Source organism: Plectropomus leopardus, chromosome 4, assembly GCF_008729295.1.
Source record: "Plectropomus leopardus isolate mb chromosome 4, YSFRI_Pleo_2.0, whole genome shotgun sequence".
Taxonomy (NCBI): domain Eukaryota; kingdom Metazoa; phylum Chordata; class Actinopteri; order Perciformes; family Serranidae; genus Plectropomus; species Plectropomus leopardus.
Genome location: NC_056466.1, coordinates 29504500 through 29528953, shown reverse-complemented (window position 1 = coordinate 29528953; position 24454 = coordinate 29504500). Strand labels below are relative to the sequence as shown.

The 24454-nt window shown below is 41.0% G+C and overlaps 1 protein-coding gene across 1 annotated transcript; it reads left to right on the top strand.

Annotated features, from left to right (window-relative positions):
• Positions 1-244: 244 nt before the first annotated feature.
• On the top strand, positions 245-24243 carry LOC121942085 (transcription activator BRG1). Its single transcript, XM_042485179.1, is given in 38 exon segments — positions 245-668; positions 1382-1465; positions 1468-1516; positions 2736-3281; positions 3475-3573; positions 4580-4690; positions 4693-4809; positions 4812-4839; positions 5133-5259; positions 6055-6231; positions 6339-6512; positions 6616-6792; positions 6915-6962; positions 8104-8234; positions 8984-9041; positions 9118-9227; positions 10011-10158; positions 10243-10406; positions 11148-11214; positions 11367-11477; positions 14154-14396; positions 14510-14623; positions 14803-14910; positions 15831-15917; positions 16187-16233; positions 16322-16488; positions 16642-16805; positions 17852-18079; positions 18196-18273; positions 19002-19049; positions 19051-19221; positions 19363-19476; positions 19479-19624; positions 20139-20247; positions 20361-20462; positions 20702-20834; positions 21254-21393; positions 23667-24243. Coding segments are annotated over 38 exon segments (4977 nt in total). The 5' UTR covers positions 245-452; the 3' UTR covers positions 23703-24243.
• The last annotated feature ends 211 nt before the right edge of the window (positions 24244-24454 follow it).

Here is a 24454-nt window from a genome sequence, read left to right as displayed (position 1 = left end):
GAGACACCCTGTCATGGTGTGAGTGAGGAAATTCTCAGTAGCATGGGCTCATGTGCACAATGTACTGTATTTCTCCCCGTGTGCAGTTGAAATGCAGTGGCGGAGCCTGCAGCTGTATTGCATATGCGCGCAGCGGGTGATTTGGTGCAGCGGAGCAGGAGAATGGAGAGTCTTCACATCATAGGCGTTGGACAAAATTCACCCATATATCTTGCAAAGATTGTGCATCACTTTATCAGGAAGGCATAGCTGAGGGCACACATGCAGCCTCACCGCTTAGACATTTACAAGAGTTTTGTCTGATCAAACTACTGAATTAATGCTTATTTAGATCACTAACTTTTGCATTTTAGATTGCCATACTTCCATACTCTCTGTCACCCCCTCTCACCTTCTCTCTGTCATTCCTCTCAGGTCCCTGCTGCTCCCCCAGGAGCAGGAGATCCAGGGTGATGTCAACGCCAGATCCCCCCATGGGAGGCACCCCTCGCCCAGGTCCTTCCCCTGGTCCGGGTCCCTCCCCTGGGGCTATGCTGGGCCCCAGCCCCGGGCCCTCCCCAGGCTCCTCACACAGTATGATGGGCCCCAGCCCTGGTCCTCCATCCTCTGGACACTCGCAGCCAGGGCCCTCTGGATATGGCCAGGACAACATGCACCCTCTGCACAAAGTAAGGACACACAACGTCCTGCTGAGACACACCACTGTTAATCCCAGTCCTTGTAAAACAGGTGCAGGGTCAGCAATTATTTTTAGACCTTTATCCCAGAAAATAAGTAATATTTGTGCAAATTAACCTTTCGAAACCCAAGCAAATCAGCTTGATTTCTTTTTAAAATACCCGGGAGGAAGGCAATGAAAGAAATTACCCAAAGTTAGCACAAAACTAGTAAAAAGTACCAAAAATTACCTGAAAATTTGTTTTAAAAAAAGAAAAGAAAAAGAAAGTAAAAAAACAAACAAAAAAAAAAAACCCAAACAAGGACATGGCCTAAAAAAGTGCTTGAAAATTATAATAATCATAAATATGGAATGAAAGTTTTTAAACATCATATGATCTGTAGACTGTACCAAGCATCTATATGTACATTAACTCCACAACGAAACATAGGAAACATAGGATGGACTATGGACTTCTAAAAGAGATGTGCTAGTAACTGTATATGGCTTCACTTTAGATTTCTTTTATGGCCTCACGATATCACAATGGGCACATGCTGACACTGGCACATAATGACCCATATTTTAGAAAAAAATGATTAGTTTGTTTTGTGATGCGTGTGAACACCTGCAGCCACTTTTTTTTTTTTATTTCAATGTACAAGCAGAACCTATTTAATATTTTTCCCACAGTATTTGTACCTTGTTTGATTTCTCCCGCAGCCCTTGGAGAGCATGCATGAGAAGAGCATGAGCGAGGAGAGCCGCTTCAGTCAGATGAAGGGCCTGTCGATGAGACAGGGCGGGCACACAGCGGCATGGGCCCCCCGCCTAGTCCTCTGGACCAACACTCGCAAGGTAGGAACTCTGCGAACCTTTCCAGTATTGTGTAAGACAAGTTGTGTTCTTTTAAATCCAGCTAATCTGTGATGGCTCATAGGGAGTGTCTCTGTCGTCTCATGCTGTGAAATAACCTGTGAGCAATTTATTTGAAACTTTGAAGTGTTTTTTTTTTTTTTATGTTGAAATCCTGAAAATCATACAGTGGCTCCGTACAATAAAGGCAGTGTTAATATTCGGGTAGCAGCTCTGTAGCTTGGCCACGCAGCCTGCTGAAAAGAAGGGATACAAGGATAGAAACAAGAAAGTGAGACAGACAGGCGTATCACTGTGAATCACAGTTAAAAACATTATGCAATGACAGTCTGGCAGGATTTGAATAGTGCTTGGGAGTAAGTCATTATTTATCTGGCTACCCTGCAGGCTTCTGTTCAAGAAATGTTTTTCACATTTTAGGAAATTAGCTCACATAAGGATTACTGAAAGGGCAGGCCAGGCACTCACCTGCAAAAGGTCACTTTAACTAGCAGGTACAACCAGGGAGAGATTAGAAATGACCTCAGAGGGATGCAAAGGAACTGCAAATAGAAATAAATAACTACAAAAAGGGGAAAAGCAACCACAAAGTGACACTAAATTACCACAAAAATTGACAAAACAACTACAAAGTGACACAGAATGACCAAAAAAGACTCAATATAACTGTATAGAGACACAAAACCACAAAAAAGATGCATTGACACAAAACAATGACACAAAACTAAGTGAAACAACTATAAAGTCTGTGTGGGGCCTTTTGCGTATCTGTGCCCAGGGGCCCATTGTCTGATAATCTGCCCATGAATTAGACAATTCTCTGAGAAAAAGAATCCTCTTATTATCCTATTATAAATGTAAAATTAGGTTGGAGAAATATATAATATATTATTATGTAATATATAATTATTTATTATTAAAATATTTATTATTAATATTCATTACTATTATTATTATTTTTCAATCTTTGTTAATTTGGGGTAATTTTCAAGAAGTCAAGGCCAGTTGACTCATGTTTCAAAGGGTTAATATCAGCCACAAACACTGCAGTGTGAAAAACATCAGTTTGTGGTGTAACTGGGATTATGTGTGGAAATATTTCTTGGTCAGACAAATATTTTCCTTTAGAGATTACAGGTGAGTCATTTCCACCCGACACCGCCTTCATCTACCAGTCTGTCTCTCTGTCTGTGTCTTCCAGGTTACCACTCTCCATTAGGGGGCTCTGACCACTCCAGCCCTGTCCCTTCAAATGGTCCCCCATCTGGACCTCTCATGCCATCCTCCTCCTCCTCCTCCTCCTCTGGTGGCCCCGGCTCTGCTTCCACACCTTTAGATGGCCCCACTGGAGAGCAACACACTTTGGGTCCCAACAACCGGCCCGGCCCCCCAGGTAGCTCCGGCCCAGGCCCCAGTCCTGGACCCAGCCTTGGACCCACTGTCTCCACCCTTACATCCGGCCTTGAATCTGGAGGCCCCCCAGGCCCCGGCGGCCCTACTCCCTTTAACCAAAACCAGCTTCACCAACTCAGAGCCCAGATCATGGCCTATAAGATGCTGGCCCGGGGACAGCCCCTGCCAGACCACCTCCAGATGGCTGTCCAGGGGAAGAGACCGATGCCTGGGATGCAGCAGCAGCAGCCCATGCCCAGCCTGGCTCCTGGAGCAGGAGCGGGGCCTGTAGGTGGACCAGCAGGACCAGTGCCAGGGCCTGGGCCGATGGGTGCCGGCTACAGTCGAGCTCATGGTGAGAAAACACGGGGAATGTCTGGAATTCCTCCCTATATCCTACAGTCTGATGGGTCATGGACAGGAGGCACATTTGTATATAACATAGAATCTTCTTTACTGTTATTAGCTGTTAATTTTCACCAAAATCCTCTCCTTTATTTTTATAACTATGCGATAAGACTAAAGAGAATCTGTGTTTGTTTCTCTAGGGATGATGGGTCCCAACATGCCTCCTCCAGGCCCATCGTGTACTCCAGCTGGGATGCAGGGACAAAACCCAAATGGACCTCCCAAGTCCTGGCCTGAAGGTATGTGGTGCTGCTGTAAAACTAAACCTGCACAGCTCTGATGTGAGAGGAGGAGGGGCTGAGTGAGAGCTGGTACATACATGAATATGCATGTCCATATAAATTCCAGTTATTACCCAATATCTGGATAAGAACATTTATCAGTAGGATAGAAACAATATTTTCATATGCCAGTATGTGAGCCCAATGTCGTCCTTTTATTAGTCATAATTTAAGATTTTCTTGAGAGGAAATGCTACCCTAGAGCCCCCCAGCTATCCTCTGATATGACGACTGAGATGACGACTCAGCTTTATGATAGCTTTTTAAAAGTTCATCTGTATTTATATGCAGATATCTGCCTATAGAGAGTCTTGGCTCAGATATCTGTCCGCTACACCACATCAGCCCAAAATATTGGTCCTTGGCCCCAGAGGCTTTATCGTTATCAGACTGATAGCCGATGGATTTTGAGATTGTCCCTTCAGTATTTATCCTAACATTTATTCCAACAAACATTTTTTTACTTTAAAGTTTCCCTGTGGAGTTTTTTTCTGTTCAAACAATCAAACAGTTATGCACATTGCACAGTGTTTCTCACCAAAATGTATTGTATGTATACACTACCTTCATTGTTTACAGCCACGCGTACCTGCGAGCAGTCTACTTCTTCATTGTCTTCGTTAGTACATTGCTACTTTTCTTGGTGCTTTACCACCATCAATTGTTGATCACCAACATAGCATGAAACTCACAGGTGTGCACAAAAGATATGGATACACGCTCTTCGAAGCATTGCTCCACTGTGCTGACAGTGCACATAAACTCCACAGGTCACCCTCTGACATAAAGTGTGTAACTTTTAGGCTTCAGTGTCCTGCGGTCTACATGTTGCCTGAACCTACCAAAAACAGAATTATAGAGGAAACACTCAACACTTTATAGTTGTTTTTTTTCCAGGAAAATAATAATTTTCTGCACACTGAATGTGTTCCTTCCTTCATTCCCATTCTTCATTTTCCTCCAGGACCGATGGTAAACGCAGCAGCTCCCTCCAACGCACCCCAAAAGTTGATTCCCCCGCAGCCCACTGGTCGGCCCTCTCCCGCCCCACCTTCAGTTCCTCCTGCTGCCTCCCCCCAGTAATGCCTCCACAGACTCAGTCCCCCGGACAGCCGGTGCAGCCTACTCCCATGATGCCTTACCACGCCAAGCAGAACCGCATTACCCCGATCCAGAAACCCTGCGGCCTCGACCCGTGGAGATACTGCAGGAGAGGGAGTTCAGGTACGCCGCGGGATTCACACTTTTCCTTATCTAACTGACTTATTTTTGTCAGAGTGGAGAATGACTGAATCTGAATTGAATATTGACTGTATATTTTACTATAAGAAGTAAATTGCCAGAGAGATTTCTTTTCACATATACATTTTTTATTTGTTAAGAACTTTGAAAAATGTGCTACATTATTACCTCAAACGTTTTTTGCATAATGTCTACCAGAGGTATTCAGAATCATCAGAAAAAAAAACATAAAGCATGAATAATTCAAAATAAAATGCAACTTAGTACTCCCTCAGGTTACAGGCTCGTATCACTCATCGTATCGCTGAACTGGAGAACCTGCCGGGCTCGCTGGCTGGTGATCTGCGTACCAAAGCTACTATAGAGCTCAAAGCCCTGCGACTGCTGAACTTCCAGAGACAGGTATGTACTTCATTGTCAAGCTTTACGTTGACAACGTTTACATGCACAAATATATTTTTTTTTTTTTTTTTTTGTTATTCCAAAAAACACAATTTTACTACTGAGCTCATAGAATTGATAAAACCGCATGCACAGCCATTTTTCTTTTATATTCTTTTCTTATATAATATATATAATATTTTATATCATAAATATTCCACTAATATTCAAGTTTACATGCAGAGGTGCATACACCATCAAAGTGTCCTAACATGGTGTTATCATCATCAAAATATGGTAAAGTGGAACAGCTGGAGCTGCTTGTGCTGTTTTGTTTTCTTGCATTTTTTTCAGGGTTCTCTACCAGACTTCATCGACGATGCCAACACAGCTTCCCTTTTTAATTTATTAAAACACCTTGAAAAGGCATCGCAATGTTTGCAAAACCTGTTAATTCCAATTCTTAATAATGTTTAAAAGTGGGTGTGTTTTCTCTTCTGAGCAGAAATATAGATTTTTCTTTAGAGCATGCACCTCTACTGCAGCTTTACAAAAGGTTCATAAACTGTTGGGAAAAAAATCTTAATCGTAAAATGCTTTATTTGGAGAAAGGTCTAATTTGAAATATCTACACGCAATATGTTGTTGACATCAGATTCAGAATATTGTCATATTTGGGATAATAGTGGAATATTAGTGTGCATGTGAACATTGTCATTGTTACTTTTAAACATCACAACATTACAATGTTTTATGGTGCTGCTGATGGTGTTAATAGTGTTTCCACATTTGTATTTTGTGTACTACTGTCCACAGCTGCGTCAAGAGGTGGTGGTGGTGTGTATGCGTCGGGACACAGCTCTGGAGACCGCTCTTGATGCCAAAGCCTACAAGCGAAGCAAACGTCAGTCTCTGCGAGAGGCGCGCATCACAGAGAAACTGGAGAAACAGCAGAAGATCGAGCAAGAGCGCAAACGCAGGCAGAAACATCAGGTAGAGGACAACACTGCGTGACCTTTGATAGGATTACAAGTGCTATTTCTGATTGTCTGTGAATTCTCCTCTCTGTCCTTCATCCCATACTTGCTCTCTGATCTTAGGAGTACCTCAACAGCATCCTGCAGCACGCCAAAGACTTTAAGGAGTACCACCGCTCCATCACGGGCAAAATGCAGAAACTGACCAAAGCAGTGGCCACGTACCACGCCAACACTGAGCGGGAGCAGAAGAAGGAGAACGAGCGTATCGAGAAAGAGAGGATGAGGAGGCTCATGGTGAGGAGAAACCACACAGACAGAGCTACACAAGCACACGTATTACACACCTTACAGTGTACACACCCTCCTACACACACTGTACACGTGTCTGTCCTTTCAGGCCGAGGATGAGGAAGGCTACCGCAAACTGATCGACCAGAAGAAGGACAAGCGTCTGGCCTACCTGCTGCAACAAACGGACGAGTATGTCGCTAACCTTACCGAGCTGGTCCGAGCTCACAAAGCTGCGCAGGCCCTCAAGGAGAAAAAGAAGAAGAAGAAGAAGAAAAAGAAGAAGGTATGGAGAACAGGAGCTCCAACATCAGTGATCTTTCTGTTTGTAATAATTTATGACTTTTTTACACCTGAGAGTTGTCTGTGATCTTGGTTGAGATTAATCAGCTTCTTCTTGTCTCGCAGTTGGAGAACGCTGAGGGTCAGCCTCCTGCCATGGGTCCTGATGGAGAGGTAGCCATAGCTATGACAGTAAAAGTAGTTCATCTTGTATTGATCGCTGCATATCTCCTCCAGTACAGAAGATGCAGCTCATTTTGTGATACCCTTGCTCTTAAAATCTGCAGGGCTCACATTGCTGGGATTCTTTGTTCTGGTGCTGTCTGCGGTCTCCATAGAGACCTCCTCTCAAACACAGCATAGATCAAATTTCACACAAAGCTTCAGGGGGTAGTGTTTTGCTTTTTAGTGTTGCCATGGCTAAAAGAGGAATCTGTACACTGTTCTTTGCTCCCAGACCGATTTCTTTTGTTCACTGTGCAACATTTTGATCATTTTCACCAAGCACACAGTCACACTAACAGTTATCACCACTGTATTATAAGCTGCTTTCATGTGATGTCAGAATGTCATAGTTTCAGAGTTAGGGAAGTCGTTCTTCAAACTTTGTTGTGTTCATGTGCTTTGAGGTCGTAAAATGGGAACAACATGGACAGTACAAAGTCTTTGGAGGGCCATTCATGTGCTTGTATTTCATAAATACAATAAATATAATATTTCCGAGGAGCACGTGAAGGCAGCAATATAAACTTAAACTCTCAAAACTAAACTTAGAGCCATTAGCTCTAGCGCAATAGCAACCATGTGCACATATTCAGAAAACAATGAAGTAAATTAGAGGGGAGCTCAGAGAGTGCAGACCTCCACCGAGGCTGCATGCCCTTTCTCTCAATGTAAATGAAGGTGAACAATAGTTTGTGTATCCACCCTGTGATTTGTATCCGCTCTAAAATTTGATGGGTTCTTCCGTAGCCCCTGCTTCTCACTTCCACCAAGTTTCATGAAAAGTGAGACAGCAGTTTTTTTGTAATTCCATAAAAAGATTATGTCTTTGGCGGAAGTAATAATAATCTGTCAGGTGACAAATCATAATGGAAAACAATATTATAAACAGTCAAAAAAAACCTCAAAGAGACTGAAATGTGTGTTAAAATGAAGAGATAATATTCATACGGCATGCGCTGTACTAAATCATCAATGACACAATCACAATCTAACTTCTCTGAAGCTTTGTCTCTTCTCAGTGAGCCACAATGTAAACCCAGATTCAGTGAAAACTACCCAGTCCAAAGATAGATGTCCTCCTCCCCTGCAGCCTCTGGATGAGACGAGTCAGATGAGTGACCTGCCTGTGAAGGTCATCCATGTGGACAGCGGGAACATCCTGACAGGACTGGATGCCCCTAAAGCTGGACAGCTGGAGACATGGCTGGAGATGAACCCTGGGTGAGACTGCAGTTGAGAAGGAGGGCGGATGTGTGTGTGTGAGTGTAATTGCATCAGTGTCCATCAGTCGGATGATCTGTTGATTGAAATATCGAGTCTTGGCAACAGATGAATTGTCATCAAATTTATGGTGCAGAGAAGATCAGTTAAACCAGAAGTTTGAACCTCTGTTGTAACTTAGACTGATGCCCCATAATATGGTTACACTGTATGCTTGTTAAGGCATTGAGCAGCCAGAAAAGAAATTACCCAAAAATTTGAAAAGGAAAATTTGATTTGTAAAAAGAAAAAAAGGAAGTTAAAAAAAACAAAAACAAGGAAAGACTTTAAAAAAGTACTAATAAATTAAAACAGATTAAAAAGATGTTATTATGGTAGTAATATCGTTTTCCCATCTTTTTTCTTTTTCCCTATATTTTTTTCCCTAGCTTTTAAAAACTTGTTTCAATTTGTGAAATATTTGTCACCAAGTTGCAAATTTTTTCGCATATATTTGAAAGAAATTGCACCATTTTTCTCAGGGTTCAATGGTTTATATACTTGTGAAAAGTGTCTGAAAGCAGCTCATTACGGCTCCAGGTTTCAAAGGGTTAAGTCGTGTTTCTTATTTATTTACTTTAATGCCTTTTTGTGTGTGTATAAAATATAAATTAGGAATGTGCATGTGGTGCTGTGTACAGTTGAAATACTCAGAGATAGCTTGTTGCCGTTGCTAAATATAATTTTAGTATTCATATATTTTTGTCTAGCTATGAGGTGGCTCCCCGCTCAGACAGTGAGGACAGCGAGGAGGAGGAGGAGGAAGAGGTGAGTTGTTTTTAAAAGATATGTCTGATGCCAGTTTCATTTTCACTCCTCCAATCACTGACTAGCTGTGTGGCAGGAGGGAGAGGAGGAGCCCCATCCATCAGCTACTCAGGTGGAGGAAAAGAAGAAGATAACAGACCCCGACAGTGAAGACGTGTCAGAGGTGGATGTCCGACACATCATCGAGTGAGTATATATTTAGAGTACTTCACTTAAATACAATTTATAACCGTTAAAGTTCTCAGCGACACCCAAACAAAATATTAAAATTACCGTAAGGTATTTATAAACAACCAAATGACTGAACCCTTAGGGCCCACTTTAATATTACACACACTTGTATGGCGCTTAGCACAAAATGGGCATTTCAAAATCAAGCTTTAAAAAATATCTTACTTTAATATGATTTTATATAATTTTATAACCAACATCAGTCCTAAGACAGATAATAAATATTCATTAATTTTCACCCTTTACATGCCAGCTTTTTGTCACGATGCAACTATGTTTTCAGATGAAAAAAAACACAAAAAATGAATTATTTTCAACATGCAAAGTAGATTTTTTTTTTTTTTGATTATCAAAGCCTGAGATATTTGCAGCAGCATTGATTGTGACAGTGCAGGTAGTGGAGACAGCATGCATCTTCTCAATATACCAAATATGGTAAAAATGACGTAATCAACTGGAAAATAGTAAAAATGACAAATTCCAAGGCAAAAGCCCAGAATGACACCCAAAAATAATTTTATGCATGTTTTTATACTTTGATAATTGCAGTTTGAATCAGTTTCAATGGAGCATTTTTTCTACTTAACAGTATGACTGTAAACCTTTTGTTTATACAGTGTATTTTAGACTGATGATTAGTGATTGATTTAAAAAAAAATGAAGATTCAAAAGCATGTAAAGTGCACCAAACAGTCCTTAAGGGTTAATGCCACGATTGAATCAAACTTTCCTCTGCAGAAACGCTAAACAGGATGTGGATGACGAATACAGCGGCGCAGCGTTCGAACGAGGGCTCCAGTCTTATTATTCTGTGGCGCACGCTGTCACAGAGAAGGTGGAGAAACAGTCCACTTTGTTAATAAACGGACAACTCAAACAGTATCAGGTAAACAAACACATTAATTACATGATGTTCTTGAATGTTTTTGTGCACAAAGACATGAAAAAAGGCAAACTGTGTATGTGTCAGATTAAAGGTCTGGAGTGGCTGGTTTCCCTCTACAACAACAACCTGAATGGGATCCTGGCAGATGAGATGGGTCTTGGAAAAACCATCCAGACCATCGCCCTCATCACGTACCTCATGGAGCACAAACGGCTCAATGGTCCCTACCTCATCATTGTACCCCTCTCGTTAGCAGAACCTCTTTATTTACAAAAATATCATCTATGATTTGTCCTGATGCTGCCTTCACATGCTCCTCTTAAAAATCGTTCTTCCCATTTGTGCAGCTGCAATTCCAACATTCAAGTGCTCTGGTCAGAAAAAAACAACAAACATGGACACTAGAAGTAAAAAGGTTGTGTTTTTTTCATGTGCTCGGTTTGAAAAACAACGGACTCATCAACGTTGTAACATTAATGTCAGCTAGCTAAGTTACCGTTATCAATGTCAGTATACTCACCTGACATGCTTCATACTTTAAAGTTTGCTTACTACAGCTAAAAGATGCATGTACGAAAATGTGCAACCACTAGAAGTAAACAGTAGCTACTAGAAACAAATTAATGTAATATATCCTGCATGTCATACCCTCTCTCTCCCCCTTTCATGCTTCAGATGTCCTTTCCCAATAAAAGCAAAAAGCCAAAAAAATAATCTTGGGGAAAAAAAGGTTTATAGTGTTTCCAAGCTTTCTGTCATTTCTGCCACTGTGAAACGTCATGCAAATTTCACAACTCGACAACTTGAAATTTCACAATTTCCCACTCGTAGTAACATCATGCATATAACTCGTAAATACAATACTTATAAGGGGCACGTGAAGGCAGCATTATTCATCAGGGAAGTTATTTACACAAAAGTAAAGTAAAAGGATTTCGTGCCATTAAGAATAAACTGTTGAATGACACTCAGCTGTCTCTCACTGACAGAACTCTTTCTAACTGGGTGTATGAGTTTGACAAATGGGCACCGACAGTCGTCAAAGTGTCCTACAAGGTGAGATTTTGAAGCCTTAGCACTTAAAATTAACTTTTTACATTATGCATGTAAGCAAAAACTGTCAGGACGTGTGTTTCTGCTAATACACTTATTAGCTGCATTGTTTTGCATACATTTAACAAAATATTTGTCATTCTTTTTGCTTTCAGGGGTCTCCTGCTGCCAGAAGAGCCTTCGTCCCCCAACTGCGCAGTGGAAAGTTTAACGTGTTGCTCACCACTTACGAGTACATCATCAAGGATAAACAAGTGCTGGCCAAGGTGAGATGGGACAAACAAACAAACACAAGCAGAAGGACACGCACAAACATACCCAGGCAATTGTTTTTTGTTCATTTTTTTTTTCATCATTTCATTTTGCTAGAGGTTTTTGTTTGTTGTCCTCTGCTCCCTGAATCCCAAAACTCCTCTGAAAATATTTGATCCTGGCCAATCTGACCGCCCCCCCCTCCCTGTGCTGCGTCTCAGTGCTCTCTTTTAGGTGCTGCCACACACTGACACCTCCTGTACACCACATCTCCCACTGTCCTGTGCGGCCGACATGCTGCTATGCACTCATGTAGTCTTATAGGCTTCCTGACGGTGCTGAAAGGTGGGTGCTGTAGCATGTGGGTGGGAGCACATTTTGGCTGAGAGGTGCTGCGCAGTATAAATGTGCACATATGAGCATGTGTGTGCACAGGCTTACAAAGGGGAAACAATAAAACACTGCTGAGAGGTACTCACATGTGTGCTCCCTCGCACACAGTCATTTTTCCTCGGATGGTGATGACTTGCCCTCCTTTGCCTTACTCTGCCTCTGATTGGCTCACCCTGACATTCTTACCCCAACCAATTTAACTTCTCTTGACGCAACCTAACCAGTGAAGGCAACAAATAAAACTCACTCCTTTTTAGTAGGTGCTATGGCTGCCCTTACGTAGTGTGTTGCATGCAGTATGCACACAAACGGGACACACTCCATCTTTATAACAGATGGAGTGTGTCCTGAACTAATATGTGCTCATATATATGTTACCATGGAGATCAAAGAAAACACCATTTGCGTAGATCAACCTGGAGAGCTGTTGTGACCTTGCAATGTATGCAGTTTAAACCCTAAGTCATAACTGTGGATTTAAACATTTTATATTACTAAAACTAGCCATGGTATGAACTTCTCTCAGTTCAGTTTAATTTAATTTTTATTATTTGTCCCAAAGGGCAATTTGTGTTGCAGCAAGTGTAAAAACATAATGAAAACACAAAAAGCACCGATAGTGCGACACAGAAACGTACATTAATCTGTACACAGGGTGACTTGCACCTCCACACATTCAAGCTCCACAGGAGCAGATTAATATGAGTCCACTAAAACTCCACAGGGAGTCAAAATTCAGTGAGGGTTAAATATGACAACATCTCTTAATAATGTAAACCATTTTTCTCACTACTTTGTTATTTTTTTTCTTTGTAGGTAATCTTGTAAACTATCTATATTCCTATTATCACTTTATGACCAGTCATTAGTCACTTTAATGCGTTGTCATCTGTCACTGCGGCTTCTGTCAGCTGTCAATCAGCCGTCATTCAGCTGTCGGAGCTGTCATCTGTCTGTGGATCAGTGGATGTCACGTATTTGCCACTGCACAGAGCACTGTGGGTCAGAAGAGACAGAAAAGCATGCTGGATTGCATACTGCAAAGTCTGACCGGTGTACTGCATCTGACATACTCTGTACGGAGTCAAACTACATTTTTTTCTGGCATACTGTATGGTATGGTAGCATGGGTATTGCACTGCAATTTGGTATGCCTCTGTGTTGGAAGTCCCTTATGTGGACGTAATTTTATTGATATAAAAAGCCCCTCCAATTTTCTGGTCTTTAACAGCCTGTCTGCAATATTGATTGCACCCAGAGTTTAGCTGATCTCGACCCTTGCACGTTGACCAGAGGTCCATCAGATAGGAGGAATTGATTAAATTTGTATATTTTTAATGTTGTTTAAAATATTTTCTGACAGGCACCTTTTTTGCTGTTCAAAATTTAAAATGTTCTAGTAACTCATTAGTTATCATCCTATTCCATACAGGCTATGATTATGATTGAAAAAGCTACAATTTACAGAGAGTTTTTGTTCCACTCCTGATCATTAAGTGGTGCTGCAGCACCCTCAGCACCCACCTCCCCGCGCCCATGTGCTGTAGTTCAGGACAGAATGTCTTCATGTGGGGGCTCAAGACTTTAGCCGTTTGCTGATGAAAAGATCACTTTTGTGGACTTCATCATGTACGAACTGTTGGATCAACACAGGACGTCTCATCCTACGTGCCTGGATGACTTAAAGAACCTTGAAGATCTTTTAGACTGTTTTGAGGCTCTGAATAAGATTGTTGCTGACATGAAGTCAGACAGATTCATGCAGACTGTCAGTAATAAGATGGCCAAGTGGGGAAACAAGAAAGAGTAAACAGTGCACTTAAGCCTTAGAAAAAAATATGAAAAGAACAATGTTCACAAGTGTAAATGACTCAACAACTTTTAATTCAGGACTAGAAAAAAAGAGTGTAGTTAGTTTTACCAGCTTTGTGTAGGTTATACATCCTTAAATCATGTTTCACATTCCAAACATTTTCATGCAACTTACAAAACCATGTCAACTTTTGCGTAAAATTAAATCCAACTTTGTACTGATTATATGATGATAAGTATGAACTTTAATTTAAATTTATTTAATTGTTACATTTGAAAGACAGTTTTGGACAGATTAAAGTATATCTTTTTCTGAAAAAAATATATAAATAGTTTGGGACAAAGCCAGCGTAGCTCATGATATCACACTGGACAAGAGATCCGTATGAGCACTTTGGGTTTCTGGTTGGATGCAGTTAGACATAACAGCAACAGCTTTATCCAAAAGTTCTCCTCTCTTCCCTTTTTGTTCTCGTCTCCATCAGATTCGGTGGAAGTACATGATCGTGGACGAGGGCCACCGTATGAAGAACCACCACTGTAAGCTGACCCAGGTCCTCAACACCCACTACCTGGCCCCACGGCGAGTCCTGCTGACGGGAACGCCGCTGCAGAACAAACTGCCTGAGCTGTGGGCGCTGCTAAATTTCCTCCTGCCCACCATCTTCAAGAGCTGCAGCACCTTCGAGCAGTGGTTTAATGCCCCTTTCGCCATGACTGGAGAGAAGGTGGGGAGAGGGTCTCAGCTGTCACCATGTCACATTTTTAATGTGAGAGAGATAACAACAGACAGGAGGCGCAGTATCTATCTTGCTAAATTTCTCTTTCTTTTACTCTCCAGGTGGACCTCAATGAAGAGGAGACCATCTTGATTATCCGCCGTCTGCACAAAGTACTCCGTCCCTTCCTGTTGCGCAGATTAAAGAAGGAAGTGGAGGCACAGCTTCCAGAGAAGGCATGTTTATTTCTTTCAGCAAGCAAACCAACTTTTAATGAATGGGAAACAATCCTTTTGTGTTGACTTGTATTTTTTATATAATTTAATATCAGCAGTGCTGGTAAATGTGATGGTGGATACACTTCTTTTTCTGTCCACCTCTTATATTAACTCCACCTGCCTCTCCTCTCCTTCAGGTGGAATACGTGATCAAATGTGACATGTCGTCTCTTCAGAGGGTGCTGTACAGGCACATGCAGGCTAAAGGGGTCCTGCTCACAGATGGATCAGAGAAGGACAAGAAGGTAAGGACAGAAACACATTTAACACTGATTATTTGGTTCGAGCAACATCAGAGGTAACCACTAAAAAAACACCAGAATAAAATTCTCTCAAAGCCCGGTATACACTGAGAGATTTTGGGCTGTGTCAGACCAAAGATAACCAATGTGACGGAAACGTGACAATATCTTAGGTTGTGGCTCTAAAATGGTGTTCCCACATCACACAGTGAGAGAGGTTCAAAGACAGCCGTCACGGTCTTGTGATCAAAGACAGCCTGGCATAAAATTCTGATAGTGTCAGAAAATTGGGATGACCATCTCACTGTGTGACAGCTATCACGACCTACAACAACTGACCAAATAATAGAAATGCTGCATGGAATTACGCAATGATCAGCATGACCCTGCTAGATGCTAGTATTTGCTAAGAAATACTTTGAGTTCTTGTTGCAAAACTGGCGCACCAAGTTGGCCTTTTCTTTCCTGAAAAGGCACAAGTATATTTTGCTACCTATACAAAGTAGGCGCTGGCCATGAAAGTGACAACTAGTCGGTGGTAGTTGCACTGTGCTGCACTGTGCAGCGAGTTGCGTCAGGTGTAAGATAGGGCCCTAGATTTCGTAAGGGTGAATCTCATGTGATCTGTATCATACAGGAAGTTTGGATTTCATGGTCAGAAAAAAGTTACTTATTTGACATCCATTTAACACTTTTAGGCTAAGTTAAGAGTAAGAAAAATGGGACCTTTTTGTGCTAATGCTTTGGTTTTATTTTCATTGTTAGGTTTGGGTCTTTGGCTCTCTTTCGTTTATACACTCAATGTTTTAGCTGAAGCCTGGAGAGAGAACTGATCACTGTCCTTGGACGACCCATTCAGTCACTGAATGAAAGAATAAAAGAGTGACTGCAGGCTGAGCGTTTCGTCTTGTTGCGTTTCACAGGGTAAAGGAGGCACAAAGACGCTGATGAACACCATCATGCAGCTGAGAAAGATCTGTAACCACCCGTACATGTTCCAGCAAATAGAGGTACGACTCAGGAGGGCGACGCAAAAACATTTTGGCTCTGCTGCAGACAATAGTGTTTTTGATTGTATTTCATATTTACTGTATATAGAATATTTGTTAGGATATGAGGAACAAGTGTAAAATCTAAAAAGCACACCGACATGGAAGCAGAGGGATTGACTTTATGGTGATACATGAGGAAACTTGTCAATATGACCTTCAAAATAAAGCCACAAACTGAAGTGTTTCACTGACTGGATCAAAGGATACATGTTTGATTGCTTTTGCAGGAATCTTTCTCTGAACATTTAGGATTCTCAGGTGGGATAGTCCAGGGGTAAGTGCTAATTTGACTGAAGGTCAAGATCATTAGACATTTACAGACTGTAACCTTTGTAACCCCCAAAACCTCCCCTTACCTTTAGTCCTGACCTGTATCGGGCGTCAGGAAAGTTTGAGGTGTTGGATCGAATCCTGCCAAAGCTGAGAGCCACGAACCACAAAGTGCTGCTCTTCTGTCAGATGACCTCACTCATGACCATCATGGAGGACTACTTTGCCTATCGCAGCTTCAAGTATCTGCGTCTGGATGGTGAGACAGTTTACCTGAACAAGTCTTCCCTTTATTCTCATTGCTATTTTGTTCATTTTCCTGAATTCTTGTTTTTTTTCCATAAAACTTTGTTTTTGCCTTGATTTCCTTCATGTGCTTTTCTTCTCTTTTCTCACCTCTCTTGCATCTCAGGCACTACGAAGGCCGAGGACAGAGGGATGTTGCTAAAGACCTTCAATGATCCAGGCTCAGAATACTTTATATTCCTCCTGAGCACGAGGGCTGGAGGCCTCGGCCTCAACTTACAGTCTGCCGACACCGTGGTTATTTTTGACTCTGACTGGAACCCACATCAGGTATGATGCACATTTGTTTAAATTTACAGAGGACACCATTAAATCAAAAATCAAGCTAATTTATAATTTAGCCGTTAACGTCTGGTGTCTGCAGAACACTTAACATTCACATAACTTTGGAGCAACAGTGAGATTCTCAGATTCAGAATGCAGAGCAGAGCATGGAGTAAGACAAGAACTGATCAGCAGTCATCAGTTTTCTGACTGCCCCCCCCCAGGATTTTGCAGTCGCAGCAATTAACACAAAATCAACTAGTCCCTGTGAATTCTGCGTGACATTTCAATTTTGACTGTTCACTTCAACTTTACCGTAGTTATGTCTATTTTATACGTGTAAAAATTAATTTCATTGTAAAGCTGTGTGTGCAGCATATTGATTTACTCAGCCCCTCTCTCTTTGTTTATTATCATAGTTCTGCTGCCAGAGTGCAAGAGTCATACATCAAGTGACATGGCTAATGTTACTCAATAGTCGAGCTGTTTCGGTGTCAGTCCTAGATTAACAGCTCTGTGTGGGACGCTAACTCTTGCGGTGCTTCGACCCGGTGCAGCTCACAAAGATTGTCTATCAGTGCTTCGTGTGACAGAGTGACAAATACCGTGCTGACACCTTGCACCCCAGAGCTTCAGCGGTAGGTGAGAAAGAGCCCGGTGTGCCTGCGACTGCTTGTCAGCGGTTGTGACACTTAATAGTTTTTAAAGTAAAAAAAAAAAAACTCTTATCAGTACAGTAACCTGTGTCCAGTGTTCTAAATGAGTCTGTTAAATTTTGTTGTGCGTCTGAAATTATACGTTTCCTGATCATAGAAGATATTAAAATTAATATCTGTAGGATAAAATGACCACCAGTTAACGAACACTCAAGCGCCGAATATTTGGGTACCTACATGTTATACAGTACATGGGTTTACAATGTAAGGTCCCGCCTCAGGATTGGCTGCTTGTTGTCTTCTGCCCAATCGTCTGTTAATTTCTGTAATCCACTCTTGTTCTATAGTCACACTTCTTAGAGAAACATTTGAACGTGTGCTAATTCTCCTCTGCAGGACCTGCAGGCTCAGGACAGAGCCCACCGCATCGGTCAACAGAACGAGGTGCGCGTGTTGCGTCTCTGCACCGTCAACAGCGTAGAGGAGAAAATTCTGGCCGCCGCCAAGTACAAACTGAATGTGGATCAAAAAGTCATTCAGGCTGGCATGTTTGACCAGAAGTCATCCAGCCACGAGCGCAGGGCCTTCCTGCAGGCCATTCTGGAGCACGAGGAGCAAGACGAGGTCTGGGGTCAGGAAGTGTGTCTACGCATGAATGTGTGTGCGAGCACCAGCACCACACAATTTTAAGAGTGAGCCTGCTTATACTATGCTTGCCAATGTGTGTCTATTGTATTCAGGAGGAGGATGAGGTGCCGGATGACGAGACGGTCAACCAGATGATCGCCAGGAGTGAGGAGGAGTTCGACCAGTTTATGGTCAGTGTTGTGTCTTGAAGATACGTTTTACAGGTTTCCTGCAGATCCTTAAAAAGTCTTACAAAGCATTGAAATCATTCATCTAAAAAGGGCTGTAATTGGCATTAAATTGACTTAAATTAATCTTTCTTACTAATGTTCGGACATGGACATAGCATGTAAATTGTTTTTTCTGAAGTTGTAATGCAAAATATCAACATAATTTATTATTATCTATTTTTTTAATTAAGTAATTGTAAATTGTAAATTCCTTTTCTGAAACACTTCATGAAGGTAATCCAAATAGTAGAATCTCACACGCAGATTGAGAAAAACAAACTCGCCCAGAAGGCTTTGCAGAAATGCCAGATATTTCCTACTTTTGTCAGTAAACCAAACAGATACTTTAATGATACAAATGTTTCATTGTCTTCCATGTTGTTCCACTCTTAAAAGGGTTGTTTTATTCAACATTTGATGTAGATATTCTAACTTTTTCACTGGACAAAAAAAAGCCATGTCTTATGTTGCAATAAACATTTGGGCAAAATAAAATTGTCCTTCAATTTTGGTTATTAGAAAATTGGTCTTAAAATTAATTCCGAGTGGCATTAAAAAAGTTTTAAATCTACCTTGTCTTAAGCTGCAGGAATCCTGGTTTTAATTCCTCATGCACAGTCCTAAAAAACTCCCTCTCTCTCCAGATTTTTTTGTTACCCTTTTGTTTTTTCTTCCTCTCCTTCCCTTAGCGTATGGACCTAGACCGGCGTCGCGAGGAAGCCCGTAACCCGCGGCGAAAAACCTCGTCTGATGGAGGAGGACGAGCTGCCCACATGGATCATGAAGGACGACGCTGAGGTTGAACGTCTGACTTGCGAGGAGGAGGAGGAGAAAATGTTCGGTCGAGGTTCTCGTCAGCGGAAGGAGGTGGACTACAGCGACTCACTGACGGAGAAGCAGTGGCTCAAGGTGATTATCCTCATGGGGAATCTTAATAAAATCATTCATACACAAAATAAAACTCATTTGTTATCTGGAATAAAGAGTTGATCCTTCTTTTGTGATTTCACTACTTTCACTTTAGTCTCACAGTCTGTGTTTCCCGCGCAGGCCATAGAGGAGGGCACGCTGGAGGAGATGGAGGAGGAGGTGCGTCACAAAAAGACGACCCGCAAGAGGAAGCGGGACCGCGACCTGGACCTCCCTGGCCCCTCCTCTTCCTGGGGGGACGAGGACGAGGGGACAAAGACGAAGATGGGAAGAGGCAGAGGAAGAGGGGACGACCACCTGCTGAGAAACTCTCCCCCAACCCCCCCGCCCTCACCAAGAAGATGAAGAAGATCGTGGACGCCGTCATCAAGTATAAAGACAGGTAGCGTAGCAAGATTTTTAGAATGACTGTGATAAACACGAGGACTCCAGGCCATCAAGTCACATCTTAAGTTTGATCAAAATCGGAAGAAGAAAAAATTGTTTTCAGTTTCAGGCTAACTTAAGGTCAAAAGAAAAGTGATGTTGCACTTCTTAGAAAAAAGTCACCATCCAGTTTTCACAAAGCTTTATACACAATTCTTTAAATAAAGGTCATTTTCTAAAAATCAAACTCTTGTTCCGCTCTAACCAAAACCTCAGAGTTTGATATAATTATCACCAAATCAGACTTTGGAAATTATATTATAATACATGTAAATTAAAGCATTAGATGCCACACAAATGGCTTCATTTAGATGTACACACTAGTGTGTGAAATACAGACATCAAAATCCAGAAAAGAAGGCAGATGGAGTCGACCCTTTAAATAGAATACAAATGTGACGTAATGAATCTAATCACTCATGGGGAGTTTTCAAGTGTTTTGTCTCATCCTGATGTTGTCATTTCTCCAGTGCCAGTGGCCGCCAGCTGAGCGAGGTGTTCATCCAGCTGCCGTCTCGAAAAGAGCTGCCGGAGTACTACGAGCTGATACGCAAGCCTGTGGACTTCAGGAAGATCAAGGTTAGCCCAAACAACAGTCACAATAAGAAAATGCATACGTTATATATAAGATATCACATTGCATGATATTTTCTCTTGTGTTTTGTTACACACATACTGTATCTTCACTGCAGGAGAGGATTCGAGGTCATCGTTACCGCAGCCTCGGTGACCTGGAGAGAGACGTCATGCTGCTTTTCCAAAACGCTCAGACCTTCAACCTGGAGGGATCACTGGTAAAACTTACTGCACACAGCACTCACTCATGGACACAGAATAACTCTGTCCTCGTCTTTATTGTGCACTGTGCAGTTAGAGGTTAGAGTCGTGTGTCCACCTTTCACATGATATATGCCTGATTTACATCGATACATGATGTGAAATGTTAGTGATCATACACGAATCAGAGCGTTTTTGTTATTTACATGATGTTGATAATAAACCGTTGTTCTCTGTGTTTCTCTCATGTGAGCAGATATATGAAGACTCCATCGTCCTCCAGTCAGTATTTACCAGTCTGAGGCAGAAGATCGAGAAGGAGGAGGAGAGTGAGGGAGAGGAGAGTGAGGAAGACGAGGAGGAGCTGGAGGAGGGATCGGAGTCTGAATGTAAGCGTTTGTGTGAACAGAGCAGAGGACTTCACCACAAAGTGAGATTAGTGGGTTAATGAGGTACGTTGAGTCTAAAGCAGAGTTTTCCGTCTTACAAAGGCGGAGCTCTTTTAACCCGGCTAGATCACCATGGTAACTTGCGCAGCAAACCTAACCTGGTCGGGAGCAGGTTAGGTTCTGCGTTTCAACTTAAAATCAGCTTAAAGCGTCTGCCTGAGCCCCTTTGAGGGACTTCACTTTATATTTAATGTCAATCTATGTCACTTTTACTTATGATGCTGAAAATGCAGTCCTTGAGACAGACTCTTCAGTTGCCCTTCAGTTATATTGTTTTGATGACACTAAAATGCTTTTTCACACTTTGGATCAGTCTTAGTTTTATTCATACTTTAAACATGTGGTGTGTGTGTTTCCAGCTCGCTCAGTCAAAGTAAAGATCCGTCTGGGAAGAAAAGATAAAGGTGGAGATCGGGGGAAGGGACGCAGCAGACGAACAGGACGCACCAGAGCCAAGCCTGTTGTCAGTGACGACGACTCTGAGGATGAACAGGAAGAGGTAACTCAGCATATGTGTGGGTGTGTGTGCATTATAGAAAACTTCCCTTTTTACAATCCCTATACTGGAGTCATAGATTTGTCCGATTCCCAAGGGTCCTTGAAATCCTGGAAAGGCCTTGAAAGTTTTTGAAAGTAGACAAGGTGTCATGATCCTGGTTTTGTTTCTATTCTGTCATCTTGCAGACTTTATTTTGGGGTTTCCTGTTTGTTCATCACGGTCAGTCTGTTTTCTGTTTTTCAGTTTAATTTTGTTTCTTATTTCTTTTGTACTTGAGTTTGTTGGCTGCCCGTATTTGGAGAGTTTTACCAGCATTAAAGCTCGCTCTTTGTTTAAACCCCTGGCCTGTGTGCTCTTCTGCATTTGGGTCCTCATTTTGAACAGCCACATAACACATGAGTCATTGAAAGTGCCTGAATTAATGCATTTTGTACAAAAATAGAAACTGAACTTGAATATTTTTTTTAACTTAAAGTTAGTAAATAGGTTATGTTCTGCTGTCTGTGTGTGTTTCCTACAGATGCATTGATGCATCATTATTACATGTACCACCTCCTCCACAGCATAACTGAGAGGTGTTCACACATTCAAGCATCTCTCTTTTTAATTAAAAAGTGTCCCAAACTGTGCTGTGTTGAGTGAATTGGGCCTGGAAAATCTTTTAGAAGTCCTTGAATTTGATATTTAAGAAGGCGTGGTAACTCTGACAACACTTAACTACCTTTTAATATTGTTTGAAACAGATGTACAACAGAGTTTAGAGGGGGGAGGGAACACATACAAACTCCTTTTTAAGCTTTTAAGTTCAGCCTGAGCACAGCTGTAATAGGCTGTTATTTATGCTGAATTCTAAGCAGTGATGATTAAGACTGACCCACATACTGATGTGCTCCGTGTTTAGCTTGTGTTTAGTGAGATATAGGATGTGTTTTTGTTCAAAGAACAAATTTAAGACTGTGATCAAGTTAAAAAATGTTATAATCCTTCAAAGACGATAGATAATGAATGGTGAATGGTGCTCAGGCAAAGCCTTTCTCCCTTCTCTTTCTTGCCTCACTCTGCATGATCTTAGCTGAAAGCAAACACCAAGCTCTTGGGTCTCAGGGTCGCTTCAGTAATGCTCATTAAATTTGTATGAATAAAGGGGAAAAAAACATACAAGAAAAAAGACAGAGAAACTAAGACTGAAATAGTGTAAGTTAAAGTTACAATACAGAGATTCAAAAACTATATATATATATATATATAATATATATATATATATATATATATATATATATATATTATATATATATATATACACAGTATGAAATACAATTATTTACATTTGTGGTAGTCAACTGTACAATAACTGCAATAAGTAAACTGAATGTAAATAGGAATGGGTTTGTAAAACAGTAAATAGGTGTAAAGCAACATTACACCATAATGTATTATTATATATCAGGCAGCAGTAGCCATGGGGAGACTCAAACCTGCAGAATGTATTAAAATTACAGCCTATATTTTCTTGCAGGATACCTTTTAAAAACCTGTTGACTAATTTCAGTTAATCCTTTGGAACCCGAGCAAACTGGCTTGATGTCATTCAAAACATGGGAAAAAGACAATGAGCAACAAAAGATGATGGTCAAAGAATTTGAAGAAATGGTAAAAAGTGCCTGAAAAGAGTAAAAATTAGTAAAAAAAACAAAAATAGTAGTGTAGTTTAATGTATGGATGTAAAAACAGTAAAAAAAAATAAAAATAAATTGTGAAAATATTGTAAAACCCCCCCACAAAAACAAGGAAATTACCTGGAAAAAAGTACTTTTTTTTTTTTACTAATTTTACTTGAACTGAAACTTGAACTTGAACTTAAATGAAAAATTTTTCCCCCATGTTTTTGAAATAAATCGCACCAATGTGCTAAGGGTTCAAAGGTTTAAGTACTTGTGAAAGGTGTCTGACAGCAGCACAAGAAAATTTATGTTGCTGCAGGTTTCAAAGGATTAAACCCCATGGGAAGTTGGGTAATGGCAAAACACGTGTTTTGGTGTGTACACAGTAATTTTAAAGCAATTTCCTCAAATTAACACAGATGTTCTTTCTGAAGTTTTTCCAGATTTCCTCATTAACTCTTGCAACATCTGCGTGAATTTTAAAAAAAAAAAAAGTCACACACATCCCATGATTGTCATCAGTTTATCAAAGTTTCATCAGGTGTGTTTTTCCTTGTGGGCCTGCAAATGAAAGAATATTTTAGAAATGTTTCTCTTTTCTCTCTCCTCCAGGAGCGCACCCCCAGTGCCACTGACGAGGAGTCCTGAACTGTGCTGTCATGTGGGAGAGAAGAGGCAATAAAGGGATATTCCACCAACTGAAGCACTGCATTTACAGTAAATTAAACATGCCTCTTTCAGCTCCACCCACTCTCACTCATAGGATCAAACAGAAGGGGAGCTTTGCAATACAAGAACAGATACATGTTATTATTTGATGAGTCATACTGACATCACATGGAAAAAGCACACATTAAAACATCATATTATACACAAATTAATTAGACTGTGCACATTGCTGCATTAACTTTTTTTCTGTCTGGAGATGTCTGAACAAAGAGGGGACAAATTAGCTTTTTATCTTTGTGTGCAATGCCAGGAGAATTTCAGATCAGATTTAGCGAGAATGTTGTCAGTGAACAGGTGTTAAAACTCTACTGGGAGTCAGAAAATACACTGCAAATGCCTTGAAGCTGTTTGTAATTTCACATTTCTTAATTGTAACGTATTGTAAAGTACAACATTAGCGCTTTCCTTAAAGTCCCCCTGTTTAGCTGTTTTTAAGCAATCTAAAAAACATTTAATAATTGTCCCATAACATAGTATAATGCAGTCATATGGAAATGTAAGTGTTTATTGATGTACAGTAATTATAATTCTCCTACGAAGACATATTTTGTATTATAACTACTGTGTTTTATTGTTAGTCATTATCTGTTTATAAACCAGACTTACTTATGGGTGTTAAAACAGGAGCAGTTATAGCTGTTTACAAACACATTAATAAATGCTTATATCTG